This window comes from Thalia democratica, chromosome 8, assembly GCF_965202585.1.
Source record: "Thalia democratica chromosome 8, ktThaDemo2.hap1.1, whole genome shotgun sequence".
NCBI classification, from domain to species: Eukaryota; Metazoa; Chordata; class Thaliacea; order Salpida; family Salpidae; genus Thalia; species Thalia democratica.
Window position 1 is genome coordinate 29,246,207 of NC_139172.1, and position 15,776 is coordinate 29,261,982.

The 15,776-nt window shown below is 29.3% G+C and overlaps 2 protein-coding genes across 2 annotated transcripts; one reads left to right on the forward strand and one right to left on the reverse strand.

Moving 5' to 3' along the window:
- Positions 1-257: 257 nt before the first annotated feature.
- Positions 258-3,502, forward strand: LOC145843120 (tetraspanin-1-like). The gene is made up of 4 exons (XM_082950581.1): positions 258-470; positions 919-1,104; positions 1,594-1,770; positions 3,347-3,502. The coding sequence occupies exons 1-4, from the start codon at positions 258-260 to the stop codon at positions 3,500-3,502; spliced, it is 732 nt and encodes a 243-aa protein (XP_082806707.1).
- Positions 3,503-6,052: 2,550 nt separating this feature from the next.
- On the reverse strand, positions 6,053-10,668 carry LOC145843121 (fibrinogen-like protein 1). Its single transcript, XM_082950583.1, has 7 exons — positions 10,362-10,668; positions 9,974-10,116; positions 8,913-9,009; positions 7,983-8,079; positions 7,702-7,766; positions 6,656-6,779; positions 6,053-6,191 (listed from the first exon to the last, which is right to left on the reverse strand). Exons 1-7 carry the CDS (start codon positions 10,666-10,668, stop codon positions 6,053-6,055), a joined length of 972 nt encoding a protein of 323 aa, XP_082806709.1.
- Between the last annotated feature and the right edge of the window lie 5,108 nt (positions 10,669-15,776).

Genomic DNA, 15,776 nt, shown 5'->3' on the forward strand with positions numbered 1-15,776 from the left:
ATATATATATATATATATAGAACTTATGTATAGTCATAAAGCGTTGTATATATTAAAGTTATCAGTTGAGTTTGTTTTTGAGTTCAATGAAAGCTACTCAAACATAAGTTTCAAAAAAGATGTGACATTACCTTTCATTTTCACATTATGACGTCAAAACAAGTAATTTCCTATGACGTTACGATTAAACATCAAAACACCATTATATGACGTCACAATTAACTGTTTACTTCATAAGTCACGACTAATCATCATTTATGGCGTCACAGTTGGCGGGGATAGCTATGCTGGGGCTGGGCGGATGGGTGAGGGTGAGTTTCTCCTCCTTCCAGCAGGTTGTGGGTCCCTCCTCCGCCCACTTCCTCTCCTCCTTTGACACGGTCGTCATGGTGACGGGGGGAATCACCACGTTCGTCGCCTTCATCGGTTGCTACGGAGCCGCCAAGCAGAACAGATGCGTGCTCGTTTTGGTGAGTTATCTTGTTTCATTAAGACAATTATTTTTTATATACAAGATAAAGTTGTTTGTGGTTTTTTATAAATACCAAACGTACCTTGTTTTTTTTTCTCGCTAAAGAAATAAACAAAAGGTTACATAAGTGCTGAATATAATTCTAATTACTTATTCATGATGTATAAAGCGTAAAAAAAACAGATAGATTTATTAAAACTTGACTTTGGCGTTTTAGTTGACTAATAACAACTACAAAGTTTTCAACAGTAACTATTTGTTTTCACTTGATAATATATTTTAAGTTTATGATAAAAGTTTAATAGTTTTCAATCAATTTTTATTCAGTCCATGACAACAAAGTATAGCTAACTTTATATAATATCGTTTTCAGTTTAAAATATTTCTTAATGATACTTTTAAAAGTTTTTTATCGCTTCATAAAAATTTTCTAACTTTTTTTTTAGTTCATGATAATAATGCTGATAATGATGATCCTGGAAATCACTGGACTTGTCTTCCTCTTTGGATTTTCTGATCAGCTAAAACAGGGATCATCTTCATCTTCCCTAGCAACCATCACCAACGACTACGGCATGGCAACGGTTGCTGGGGTGTCAGCCACTGAGGGGTGGGACTTCGCACAAACACAAGTTAACTTTTGTGTACTATTAATTGATAGTTAATCAAAAGTTTTTTTTATTGCTTGTTTTATACTAAAGTTCTAATGTTTTTGATTATGACTTAATTTAGGTGCAATCCGAAAAAAATATCAGCAATAAAAACTTCCAATTATACTGTTAATTAAAAAAATTCTTTATTCATGTAATACAAAAGGTTATTGTTTTCATACCATTTTAATCATATTAGTTATTTATTAAATTAAAAAAAAACAACATATTTCTTTTTAGTTTTTGTCATACCCTCTGTAATTTTAACCTTCACAATTGCAGTGCTTTTACAACAACCTCTACATTGTTTTTTGATTCATGCTTTGTAACTATTTTCATTTCAAGTGTTAAAGTGCAAAATATTTAGCAGACCGAGATGTTAACTTTTTTTTACTTAAATATCAAACATCCAACACCATCCTAGTTTAAGCTGAAATAAAAAGATAGTTTTTTTATTGTAACTGTTTCCAGTTCAAATGCTGCGGGTACAGCGGAGGGTCCGATTACTCCGGGAGCGAGTTTCAGAAAACCCACACTTTCAGCAACCCGTGGCCGGCAAGCTGCTGCGTGCAAGAGGGCGGGAGGGCGAAGAACGAAAACGAGTGCAGGAACACGGCGAACCCTAGCGGAGAGTTTTTTCACAACCAGGTGGTTTTGTTGCTTGTTATTTTCCAAAAATGTGTTTGTAAAACGGATGTTTTTAGTATTTAGGGAGTTTTAAACAGCTTCAAATAGCGAATAGTTTTTTCACGACCAAGTTGTTGTTTTGATCTTTTATTTGCTTGAAGATGATTGTTTGTTTAAATGTATTGCATGACCAGGTGGGTTTTTTGATTGTTGTTGCTCGGTTGTGTTTTATTTTTGTGATGAATAATTCTACTTGTGTAAATTTTCCTGCAAAGTATAAATTAAGAACTCATATGATTAAGTAAGTTTTTTCTCAACCAAGTAGGTTTTGCTGTTTTTGATTGAGACTATTTGTTGTAATAAGGGAGAGTTTTTTCGCAACTTGAGGATTTTAAATAGCTCTTAAGTGCGGTGGGTTCGGTTGATTGTTGTAGATTTTGTTTGTTTGATGGTGCCTAGTTCCGCTTGTTAATGTGCTACTATTTATTTTTTTGTATGAAAACAAAAACAGGGCGGCACGTGTTGAATTGCAATTTTCTTAAAATCCGTTATGAGATCACGATTAGGTTGCTTCTTTTTTGGGGGCGGGTCAAATATGCACGAAGTGTCAAATATGCATGAAAGGACTTTTTTGGACGAAGAGAAATTTTTGTATGAAGACATTTTTTTCACAATGGATCATTTTCGCACGAGAGTAAAAACACATATTAAAATAAAAAGGAAAAAAGATAAGAAATTATAGTAAATAAACTAATGAAAACACAAAAAGTAAGTTACCTACCGATGGTAAGGGTTAGGGGTAATAAATAGTAGAAAAATAATAAAAAATCATATAGAAGTTTTTGTTCAAAAAAAATACAAGACAAATAAAAAAAAAATTAATAAAAAAAAAAAAAATAAAAGTTACCGACCGAGGATAAGGGTTAGGGGTAATAATAGTGATAGTAAAAATAAAAGATGAAATACAAGAAAAAAAAAAAATTAAATTTTTTTATAAAAAAAAAGATCAACTCGTGCAAAAGTGTCTTTGTGAAAAACTGATCCTTCGTGCAAAAGTGAAGCCGTGCAAAAGTGTCTTTTATTGCAAAAGTTTCTTCGTGCAAAAGTGACTCCTTGTGCAAAAGTGTCCCTTCGTGCATATTTTAAACCAACCCCTCTTTTTTATATATTTTACCAAAACTGTATTTTGTGAAGAGAGTTTCTGCACAACTCGGTGGTTTTAAACTTCTTATTAAGTTGTTGATTGCGCTAAACTTTTGCATGATGATGTTTTAAATCTTGATGAGCTTTTTTACTTGTTCAAGTGTTACTACTAGATTTCAATTTTTATATTGTAATGGATTGTTGTACCAGGTAGCACTTCCTCAAATTTAATATCTTAAAAGAACTGCTAACTGTTTTATAAAGTAAACTGATGACAGTTCTACTTATTTCAGTGCAGCTAATAGTGTTGCTGCCCGAAAGACAATTAAAGCTTAAAGCCATGTGTGACTTTTGTATTTTTCTCAAAGCTATATTATTATGTTATTGAAATCAAAGTAGGGCATCACATAAAAAAACTTAAAACAACTAAAATAACCAATCACCATGGCAACAGGGATGCGCGGAAAGGATGCTTGGCGTCGCCCTCCAGTTTGCCCCCATCGTGGGAGGGGTCGTTGGGGCAATCCTTCTCATACAACTCCTAGCGGTCGTTTTCTCAATACTTATTTTCAGGGACGCCAAGAATAACCAGGTCGATTCGTGGAAGTAGAAAAAGTTCGAAACAATTACAAAAAAATAGTTTTTGTTTGTAAACTGGTGTATATATTTTTTCATTTGTTCTTTAATAATTATGTGCTTGAAATTATTTTTCTAACAACTATTTAATTTTTATGTAGTTAAAAGAAAAATTATTTGTGTTTAGATTTTTGTTTATTTGTAAATTTGTTGTTATAAACGTTTTGCTTGACAGTTGTATGTCTGGTATTGTTTTTTTTAGTTGTTTAAGTTTTCATAACTTTTAATGTTTTTATTTTATACATGTCAAACTGTTCTTTGTCTGGAATTAAAATCAAAAACTTTGTAAATTTTAAAATTTTAATAAGGTATTTTGAAACTTTTTAATAGCACACTTGATTTTATTTTTAATTGTTATTTTTTTCTAATCTGTTGTTTTATAGTTCAATATTTAGAAACATAACACTCTTTTATTTTTGCAATTTACTTAGAAAGTTTTTCAACTGAAAATTATTGTTTTGCAAAAGTTTTGTTTGAACTGTAATTAAAAATAATTTTTACCACTTAGGTGCAGGTTGATTTTTGAGAAACGGTTCATAAGTATTTTTCAAAACTTAGTCACATATTTTTGTTCGGTTTCTTTCCAAATAATTTTTTTTGTATTTACTTTAAAATGGTGGTTTTTATTTTTACTTAGATTAGCTTAAACCTTTTTGGTATTGTTTTGTTTTTAATGTTCCAAATACAAGTTGAAACAAAATGCTCTTTTTAAATCATCTTAAAAGTAAACCAATTTTTAAAATTTGTTGACATGTATATAAATTTTGTAATTCGTGTTTTATTTTCTTGTTAGTACATATGAAACTTAATTTACATATAACTTTCAATTATTTTTATAATTGCTAAATACTTTTATCAATTCAAAGGTTAAAGAAAATCTAATTTAAAGATTTTGCATTACTTTTTTTTCAATTACATGTTTCTACCAAAAAAGAGCAAAATAGTCCGATAAAATAAAGACTGATCATAAGTTTTCTGTTTTAAATTTGAAGTTTTAGAAAAGTTGATTTCATGGTCATTATCAAACACATTTTATCCGAGAAAAACATTATAGTACATTTTAACCTTTAGTTTTACTTGCGCAAAGAGATAATAGCAGTTTCCAAACCATAGCACTTTTGCAACAAGCAACTTTTTTTCATTTGTTCTAAAATTGCATTGTCTATCTTACACTGCTTTTTAAATTGCTCTGTTTATACATCCAATGAGATTTCACTAATCGCTTTTAATTTAGTTTAAACAAAATGTAAAAGAGCTCCATGGCGCAATGTGTATTGTTTTATTTGTAAAAACTAAAAGTTTTAAAGCTTTGACTTTTTTAAGCTGTATTTTTAAATTTTTCAACGTATGCTTAGAGTTTTAAAAACACTTGAATGACTTTTTCTCATAGAAAGACTTTATTTTTTTTCATACTGTTAAAGAAGCCTTTTGTGTACAGTTGTTTTCTTTAGATTAAAGTTGAATATTAATTTCGTTTTAACAAAAGAAGCAGCTTTTCTTTTCTGTTTTTGCTTGTAAATAAATTAGTTTATAAAACAATTTGTGGTTTATTTGTGAATAAAAAATGTTTATATAAGATTTTTTTTAATTGACGTAGTTGTGTTATTTAAATTTTAAATTTCCTAGTTTAACTAACGATCCAAATAATTTATACAAAACCGTAATAGTTGAAAATTAAATAGTTTTGTCAGATTTACTACCAATTATTTTTTTTCTATTTTATATTTTTTACATAAGTTATTTTTATGTTACCTTTCAAACTAAACAATAAAAATGGAGTATTTGATCCATATTAATTACTTCATAATTTTGATCGCTTTCATCATAATTACTACAAAAGTAAGTAATTATATTTCACTATAATTTATGTCAAAGCAATTGTAAAGACACAAACATTTCAAAATAATAAACTTTTGTCAGAAGGTAAATGTTTATCCTTGGTGTAGCTTTACCATTAAACTATTTAAATTAAAATAATTAGCACAAAGTATGACGTAAATGAAATTTCACAATTAGTTAACGTTTTAAACTTTTTTAACTTCCAAACCCACTGGTCTAAAAAACTTTCTTAAGTTTATTATTGTCCTATTTAAGTTTTGTTATAAGGTAAAATAAATTTCATTATATGTTATTTAGATTAAAATACTACTATTAAATCATTAAGAAGAATATCTTTTTTATTCTAATACGTAAATGGTCAGATTGACAGAAAGATGAAATAAGTGAACGTGTGATAAAAGTTGTGATGAAAATTTACACAGAGTTTTTAAAATATGCTTAAATGTTGTTTTAATTATAAAACAAAAACTTCTACAATGAATAACTATAAAAAACAGACCTCAAAAATTTAAAAATACATCGAAAAAATAACTGTACAAACTTTTTTAAACTTCTTATCGCCACGCTAAAAAGTCAACCAAGTTAACAGCTTTGTTTGGCATAAAAGATTTCAAAATAAAAAACGAACAAATTAGTTCATTAAATCAACTAGGTCTACAATCGGTGAACAAAAACTAGTTCAGTATTAATTTCTCGGTTTAATTTTCATGACCACCTCTCTCACCGACCTGTTGGCTCCCAGCCAAGTGTACCAGATGATTCCCCGCCATCTTGGAAAATGGTCGTTAGTCCTGTACGGTCCGTTTAAATTACCTTTGAAGCAGCTGTTAGAAAACAAAAACGCTAATAGTATTTTGTTCAGTGCTAAAGATTAACAACAGTAACAAGCTTTTGTCAAACAGTACAAACAATTAACTAAATTGTCGCTAAAAACACGTTGAGTTTTTACCAGATACATAAGTTTGTTTATATTCGAAATAGACTGGTCAGTAAAATTAGTTTTAAAGTAGCTTCGAAAAACCTCCTATTTAAGAAGCTGATTAATACCAGCTAAGTTTATTGTAACTCATAACCTATGGCGCGCTTCTTATTTCCTGCAGAACTTTTAAAGTTCTTTTTAGCATGTCGTTGGGTCAAAGCTGTAAGCTTGCTTTAATAAAAAACTGCTGAAATTGATCAGACTTTTTTGTATTTCACTTCCGTCAGAGCGTAACAAATTCTTTTAGTTTATAAAGTTTTAAGTGTGTAAAAAGTCTTTGTGGAATATTGGTAATTTTTTTATTTATACCTATGATGCCACCACCCATTGTGCACAGAGGCGCAGTTGACAGAATCGTGATCGTCGTGGTCGCGATCCTCGGTGCTGAATTTCATTCCGTTCAAGTTTTCTGATGGGTCGCCGAGTGAATCGCCTGTGTTTGTTTATTGTATAACTTAAAAAAGTTTTGTTTCGGTAATTATTTTTGTTAGAAAACTTATAAATAAATTACTTGTTTTGAAAGTTTGAAAGGTTAGTTTAATGTTTTCGTTTAGAAAACAAGTCGGAAAATCTTATGCAAGTATAGTGCAAATTTTAGTTAAAATTCAAGTAAAGTCAGTTTAGTTTTAGTTTAAGTATATTTTTATTTTTACACTTTCAAGTGTAATTGCCACAATGGAGCAAAATATCACTTGGTATGATTGTTAAACATGTGAGAATTCTTAAACTATTATTATTTAAGCTTAAATACTTTTAGCTTTATCTTCTGAGTATTAAGAGTTCTACTTTTAAAGAATAAAATTGTCAACGGTTTTTGTTTTTTTTACTTTCACTTTGCTTAGTAGTGTTTTTTTAACAAATTTATACCAACATTACTTAAGTTATGCTGTCTTTCAAAATATCTTTACTGTTTTTGTAAGACATTAAAAACTCATTTTTTAAGTTTACAAGTTAAAAAATACTAATCTTTAATAGCTTTCAAACTAAATACCTATTCATTTTGATCTGAAGTTTACTAACAATCTATAGTTAATAATTATCAAAAAAGTACAAAACTTTATCATGTATTCTAGTTTGGAAAAAAGAGTAGTATTTTTCACCTCGGACGTTCTTATAATGAGTTAAGTTAGATTTTTATTCAATATATATAGTTGAAGCGTACCCTTAAATATTATACTATAACTAAAAGGCATACTAATTTGATCAGGTAAACATTTTAGTACAAGTTTTTTCTATTAAGACGTTATATGAGTTGTTTTCTTTTCATCAAAAAACTAAATATATTTTTATTTAATACTTAACTTTTAGTACTTAAATCACATTTTAATACAAAACTGCTTTAATTTGTTTTGAACCTGCATTCCCGGAAAAACCACCGAACTCCAATCTGTAAAAAGGTGCGGGACCAACGTTAAAGGATCTGAAACAAAATAAATTCGGTCATTTTGAAATACACCCATAGTTCTCGCGTATAAAACACTTTTTTTTATAATAACTCTACCTTTTGTTTTTATTTAAGTCATTATCTTTGTACGTATAATTAAAACCATACTTAAAAACATAAAAATAGTTCTTATAAAACTACTATTGCTAGTAACTAAGATTTAAACATTTAATCATTAACAAATAAACAAACTCGTATTGTGCGTATTTTTCATTTCCCTCTGAATCCTTCATTTCTATCTTCAGAGTCTTGTCTCCGTCCTTAGTCAGGTGATGAATTGCGTCTAAGCCTGGAGATAAACTGTTTTATTCTTGTCAATTTCGTGACTTAAAGTGATGTTTTTACGAATAAGGTGAGACCAATATTCAATTCAACCCTTTCAAATGAGCTTTACCGTGGCTCCATCAACTTTGTGTAAAGTAAAATGTCTTATTTGTTGCATTAAACTATGTTGATTGCGGTATAGTGTTTTCTAGTTTTGCGCAAACGGACCAAGTTTAAAATTCGAAGCAACAGCTACTAGTTTTTTTTACTGTGTTGTTTAAGAAAACATAGTTAACTTTCTAAACAATCTGACTAAAATGGTTACAAAAAACAAACAAACTTCATTTTATACAAAAAAAAAAAACAGAGCTCAGCTTGATCAATACGTGTATTTTTTTTGTTCAACTTTTACAAATTTTAAGGTTATATGTTTAAACCAGGCACAATATAATGAATTTTTACAATTGAGCTGTTTTTTTTTTAAATTTTGAAAGTGGCAACAGTGCATTAGTTTTAAACCACTTTATGAATAACAATTGAGACGCCATGGTAGTTAGTAAAATAAAACTTACAGTTGTATTCATTTTAATGGGCAAAAACTTTCCTAAAACTAATAAGATAAAAAACTTCAAAACACTTTACTACTTTAAACATTGCTGACACAACTTATACCTTAACAACAGTTAAGATGCGAGAAAAGGGCGACGCAACAATAACATTCCTATTTATTTCCGATTTTGAACGATTTTAACCCTCAGCTGCTCAAGTTGAAAAATTCAAGTTAAAAACAAAAACTAGGTGGTTTTGTTGTACTGCGCTGTTGTTGAAAAATTTGTCGCGTCAACCGTTTCAACCAACCGAGCCAGTGCTCCCCGTTCTTGTGGCCGAACCCGGCAACGTATTGGGACCAGTCCCTGTCGAAGTCCACGCTCCCGTCCAACCTTCGTTGTATCACCTGAATATTGTCGTTTTATGACGAAATAGCAGTATAAATTGTAAAAGTTTGTGCAAGACTGATTACTGTCCCGGGCAAAACGTTGAAAGGTGTCCGCGCGGTGTGCGACCCGATAACCGAATGGTTTTTTTGCGCACTAGGTCCTAAAACCGATTATTTTGAGCGTTTTTTTTCGTTTAATAAACAAAAAGTTAGTGTTCGTCAGAAAAAAAAAGAGCGAACGGACGACGGTAGAAAAAAATTTCAGCTTTGTTTGTGCGTAGTCAATAGTCAGCGACAATTAACTTTCAATTTTTTTTAAGTAAAGCGTGTAGTTTAAAAAAAAATATATACTTCTTTTAGTTCTAGAACAAAAACTAACTGCAAAATAAGGATTTTTTCGATCATTATAAATACCAAATTATACTTTTGAACAAATAACATAGGAATATAGACAGTACCATCAACTTATTTCGAGAATGAATAATAAAGTTTTATAAATTCAAACGCTTATTGAACGTAAAAATAACAACCCATCTTAGCATAAAAAATAACTAAAACGATTATTATTTTTAACATATAGTAAATTTACACGGTTTAAAGCCTTCGGTTATCGAGCTATACACCACTAACTTACTTTAAACAGTTTTAGCTGTCAGTTAAAAAACTTAAACTTTATAGACACGACAAAAAATAAACAGAGCATGTAAGAAAATGTGGTAGACGCAACTTAAAGACAATATTTGTACAACTTAGATATGTTAATTTGTGGAAATTTCAAAGAAAAAAAAACTTGAGCTTTTATTAGAACTAAAACAATATAAATTATCTTTTTTTTTAAGTTTATATATAATAACCTAAGTATATAACTAGCGTTGTTTTTTACAACGTTTGTAGCCGCATTTTTTGCTGCATTTTCTCGCAATAAAACTTTTACCTTCTATTTTACATATCTGTTTTCGCACCCTGTTTACAAACAACTAACAGTCCATCCTTGCCTCGAAGACTGCATGTCGCACCAGGCATCAACTCTGCTTCTTTTGTCAGGAAAAGGGTAGATGCCGAAGACCCCGTCTGAAACCGACTGATTTAAAAATTGCTTGATCGTCGAGATCGGATTGCAGCTATCTGCAAAAAAATAACAGTGAGTTTGGGTGGCTTATATAAAGCAATTAACAAAAAACTTAGAGTCAGTTTGCTTTACCAATTTTTAGTTTTAAAACCAAAGTTTTTTGTAAACGTGCTGAAAAATTAAATTAAGTACATTTATTGGTATAACTTTTTAGATAGTTGTAATACTTTATTAAACTGTTTAGTATACACACCTCTATATCTAAGTTTTAGTATAAAAAACGTTAGAAAGAATTACAAACCCGGCCTGTTTTTTTCCTCCTTAAACCTTTTGAGCATATCAATTTCAACCTGCTGGTTCTTCATCTTAGTTTCCATGGCGACCAGTTTGCTTTCAAAGTCGTCAACTCGACCCTCGAACTTTGAAGCCCCGCAATCTTTCCCTGGGGGTCCCTCTGGTCCGGGCAACCCCCTCGGGCCCTGCTTTCCCCTGGCGACGGTTGCCACGGAAGGATGTCTTTCCAGGCAGGAGGCGCGACACTGCTCCAGGTCCCCGTGACATACTGCCAGCAGAAGAAGGTTAAAAAACAACACCAATATTTTTTTCATTTTACAAAGTTCTGAGTTTATTTCACAATGTTACTAAGAGTTTTTGATTTTATTTGATAATGCTGCGCGTCTATATACACTTTTGTCAGAAACTAAATGCCATGCTTCAATTGTAGTTTATATCGGTTCAGTTTTAACAAGCTGAGTCAGACCGATAAGTTAAAAATAAACAAAAGCTAGTCGTCTAAGTGGTTGAAAAACGAGGGTTTTTGCTCAAGAGAAAGCGCGTTAAATGTGCGTACAAAGAATAAAGATTGCTTTATTTGTAAAAAAAGATAGCTTGGCAGTTTTCAACTTAAAGCTAATTTGCTTTGAATCCATGCTGCAAAATCAAAGGTAGAATGTGTTGTGCACAAAAATCGTTTTAAAGGAAGTAAGTTTAAGAATTTAAAAACACATATATGTAAAACATTTTTATCAGAACAAGCTAATTGAGCTCATAAACAAATTAATGTTTTACTGAAAGTAGTTTTTATTTTAAAGAGAAGTTTTTATTCTTTTTATTTAGTTTTATTGTGTATAAAAGACTAAAAGTGTTTACTACTTTCAACAGCATATGATACTTTAATAAAAAACTAGTGTAAAATTTTATATAAACTTAAAGTAAAACTGATTACAAAATAGAACTTATTTAATGTTATACAAACTTTAATCAGTTTTGTAAAGTGCTATATTTAAAGCTTTTACTAAAGCAGTTTAAATGTTTGATTCTTAATTTTGAGTCATAAAACAACTTAACTAGGAAAAGTGTAAGTTTTTTGCTTACTATAAAACTTGAGCAACATATAATTATAATTTTCATACAATATGTTAAACTTATTCGAAATGTACAACTTACAAAGAAATATAACACATAAAATAGATACAAACATTGCTTTGATATGAAAAACGAAACTTAATTCATTATAGCTTGCTAAAAGCTGTCCTTTTTATAAAAGTTAAAAAAAAGAATTGTTTTAATGCTCAAGTCTGTGCAACTTAACTTTTTTTACCTGGGCAAGCAAACAGTCAGTAAATTACCTGGGTTTCAGTTTGAAGTCAATAGAACTTTTTCAATTGCGGAAATTGTTGCCGTCGACTAGCTTTGAAATCCCCTTGTAAATCACTTTAAAAAGAACATCTAAAGTTTTAGGTTTTAGTTGCTATTAGCTTTAATGTTTGCGTACGTATTATGATACAAGCTTTAACAAATAAAAACAAAAATTGGGATGTATTTAAACTTTTTTTTGTTTTACGACTGTTTTGAAACGATCTAGTAACTTTTAAGTGCTGTGTATTATTATCAACCATTAGCTGTTTGATTTTTAAAATAAGTGCTATTTTACAATTAATTTTTTTATTCAAAATTTTATCTTATGAGAAAAATCATCAAGCTGTTTTATTATGTCTAGTGGCACCAACTTAAAATAAAACAGCTGCAAAATTAAGTCCCCATTACCAACAAGTTAAAAATTTTGTAGTTTTACGTATACTTTGTTAAATATTCACAGTTTTGTGATCAGTTTTAACTAATTTTATTATAGCTAATAGCTAACTAAAAAAAAAGGTTAAACTCTATATAACTTATTTAGTATAACTCTATTCAAATTATCAAGCATCACAATTGTACAAATTTCTGTTTTGACAGCTTGATTATCTACAACGAAACTAACTATTCTTTTTGTTTCTGTTGAACCATTGATGCACAAATAGTTGAGTTAAACTAAAGCTTTTCGCATTAGTGTGATGTTCAATTTATTTTACAAAAATGTTGATAGGTGAGTTGAAGAAATAGTATTGACATACGTATACAAGCCTATGATGTTATAGAATGGAAAGTTGTTTTATACAACTTGTAAATCAAAATGCTTTTTGTATTCGACAGTTGGTTTTTATTAGGTCAACATACGTCTGGAATGGTTCCAAAAATCAAATAAATCAGGCCCGCGTTTACATTGTCTAAAATATTTATATAAAGTGATTTAAAAAGTAAATAAGTTCAAGTGTTCTTACTTGGCGTTGGTTTAGTTCTAGTAGGTGATGCTTTGTAACACTTACTTTGTTATAGTTTGTTAATTTATCAAAAAAAGCTGCTTTTTTAGAAATATTTAAGATACACAAGCCCGCCAAAGTATATATGTAATAATCCGGCCCGCAAAAGACTAAACATTTTTGGCTCGCTTACTAGCTGTCCAACCCTGCCATACACCAACTTTTAAATATTGTTATATTACAATGAGCATAAATACTGATAAGCAAAACTTTAATGAGCTAATTTTTGTCACAAATATTTATTTAAAATTGACTAGTAATCCAGGGGTCGCTTCTATAAGTCAAGACCCAGTTATCTTAGAATAAGTTGCTTGTGGGCCACACTCCAACAACTCGAGTCTTCCGAGGGCCGCAGTTATCTAAAAAAGTTGTTGTACAACGAACTCTAGAGAATCTACGCATATTGCGTCCCATTTAATACACATTGCGTATTAAACTTATAGAATTAATAAAAAAAAAAATTATAAACCTTTTTGCAGCATTTAAAGAAAATTAAACAAATAATTTTTTAATATATACCAAGTAAACGATTTATTACTAAACTATAAACTATATACAACATTTTAGTTATTTGGAATTGAATTGTTTTAAAGACAAAGTTCTCGATACAAACGCAGAAATTAATATTTATAATATATAAAAATAGTGTTCAAAACTTTTACGGCTGTTACAACACTTTACGCATATCATCGGAACAAAAATCTGTTAATGTACATACGATATAAAATAGTTATATAGATAAAATGCAAACACAAAAATACTAATCAACTATAGGCCTACATAGACTATACTCATTTTTTTCAGTTTTTAGATAACTTTAGGTTGATAAAGGAGAAATTCACATTACTCCGGATGATTTTTTTGATTTTGAGGTTAACAACATTGATAAAACTTCTATTAAAATCTAAAAATTATAAAATTAAATTGATTTTTTTCCGCTAGTTTTTCAATAATAGAAAGCAAGTTGTATGAAAATAAATCCGAAGAATATAAGTTGAATTTAATTGTTTTAACAACTGGTTATATTTAAGCAGACTAACGAAAAATATCTTACCCTTCTATTAGTTTCATTTATTAGCGCCAAAATGTCTTATTCTAAAGTATTTACTTGAGCTGCTCTGTCCTTTTGGCTATTTTTACAAGTATTTGACTAAAAGATAATAGTTGTCTAAATTCCATCTTTATTAAATTGTAATTAAACTATATGAAAGTAGAAATAGTGCTGTGAAAAAAAACTAGAAAGAGGTTTTTAAGTTCTACTAATATCAAAAAATAACTTTATTGTTATTTAGAAAAGTAAAACACAACTGTTAGACGTTCTACCTGCAGTAAAAAGATTAAGCAGGGTTGCAACACACACCATGGCTACGAAGGTCAATTCAGACTAGCTTGATTTGTTCTGACCTTTCAAAAGTTCAGGGTTGTGTAAAGTATATTGCAAAGTTCCTGCTATAATAGTCTTTTATTATACATCCAAGCTAACATTTTTCCTGTTAGACGCTTTTAGTAATATTCAAATTTTTTTGAATTCATACAATGGTTATTTTGTTATTTTAGAAAAAAATTTTTTGTATTAAAGCTTGGTTTTATCAGTTGCTCTTGTACAATTTAAGACTGTTTTGCTCTTTAGTTATAACCTTAGGGTGTCTCAGGCTGAATAGTTTGTCTTTTAAATATTAAATGTGACACAAGTTGTAAGAAAAAATTAATACTTTGATAAGAAATTGATCTTTAACCTTTAATATATTTGGTTTATACAGCTTTTAGCAATTGAAACAAACTTTTACACGTGGGTAAAAAAGCAACAATACAATACATAGCAATGTCAAACGAACCACATGAATATAAAGTTTATAAGCAAGCAAAGCTTAAAAATACATCTGAATGTTTTCCAATGCAGAATGTTTCGATTTTTAAGTTATACAAGGAAAATGCAATAAAAAACTTTAGTTTGTGCAGTTTAAATAATCAATCAAGTAATGCTTTTTTGTTAAATGTATTTAAATTATATTTGTGTTTCCTAACTTGTGTTTGATTTATTCAAAAGATAGTTAAATATTTTATAGATCCTTTATACAATACTTACCATACTGTAATAAAAGTTTATAAAAATTTTCTGCCTAAATTTGAAATTAAAACACTATTACTAAATAAAATTTTAGTTATCACTGAAGGTTTCTTATAGCGTGAAACAGTTTTTTATAACGAATTATTAAAAATAAAATATTTGCTTTTTTTTTTCTTGAAGTCCAACCAAAAGTACACATTATGGACGTTTTGCGAACAATATATTATAACAGTAAAAATAAGTGATCGACTGTTTAAATTTTGATGTTTTTGTGTTAAGTACTCCTTTAAAAAATTAAAATAACACAAACGAATTTCTTTAGACCACCAGTTGGTAGTCTAAATTTTAGAAACATTTTTTTAGGTAGTATGAAGAAGAAGGACACTTCAGTTTCAAAAAAAAATAGTGCAAACTTTTATCAACTGAAAACAATGATTTTAAAATTGGCGGATTTACTAAACCAATTTCTTTATCAGTTTGAAAGCAATTTTAGTTTGTCAAGTCTAGTTCAAGCAACGAGCAGTTATATATAACACTGTTTCCTATTGGTAGTTGGCGATGAAAAATCGGAAGAACTTATTTTGAATTCAATAACAAATACAGAAATTTGTCACTTATTTTCGGCGTCGCAAGCACAGAGTGACATTTTTGCACTAAGCTTTATTTTAGTACGGATTAACTTTGTAAAAGTGTCATTTTTACATGACTCATCACTTTTTCACGGTTTAATTTTATAAAGCTAAAATATAACTAAGTAATTGAAACTAATAAAATTATTAAAATAAAAAAGCTGATTTCGGTTGTAATAATACATAAGAAAACAATCAAGCTGGAACCAAATAAACATAAAACCTAATTAGGCTTTAACTACAGTTGTGGTTAAATTCTTACTTAAATTTAAACGTAAATAAAATAAAACTGAAAAACATATTATACAAAAACAAAAGAGAAACTTTTAAAATACTCAACCGGTCTTTACTGACTATATATTTTAAACAAACACCCACGA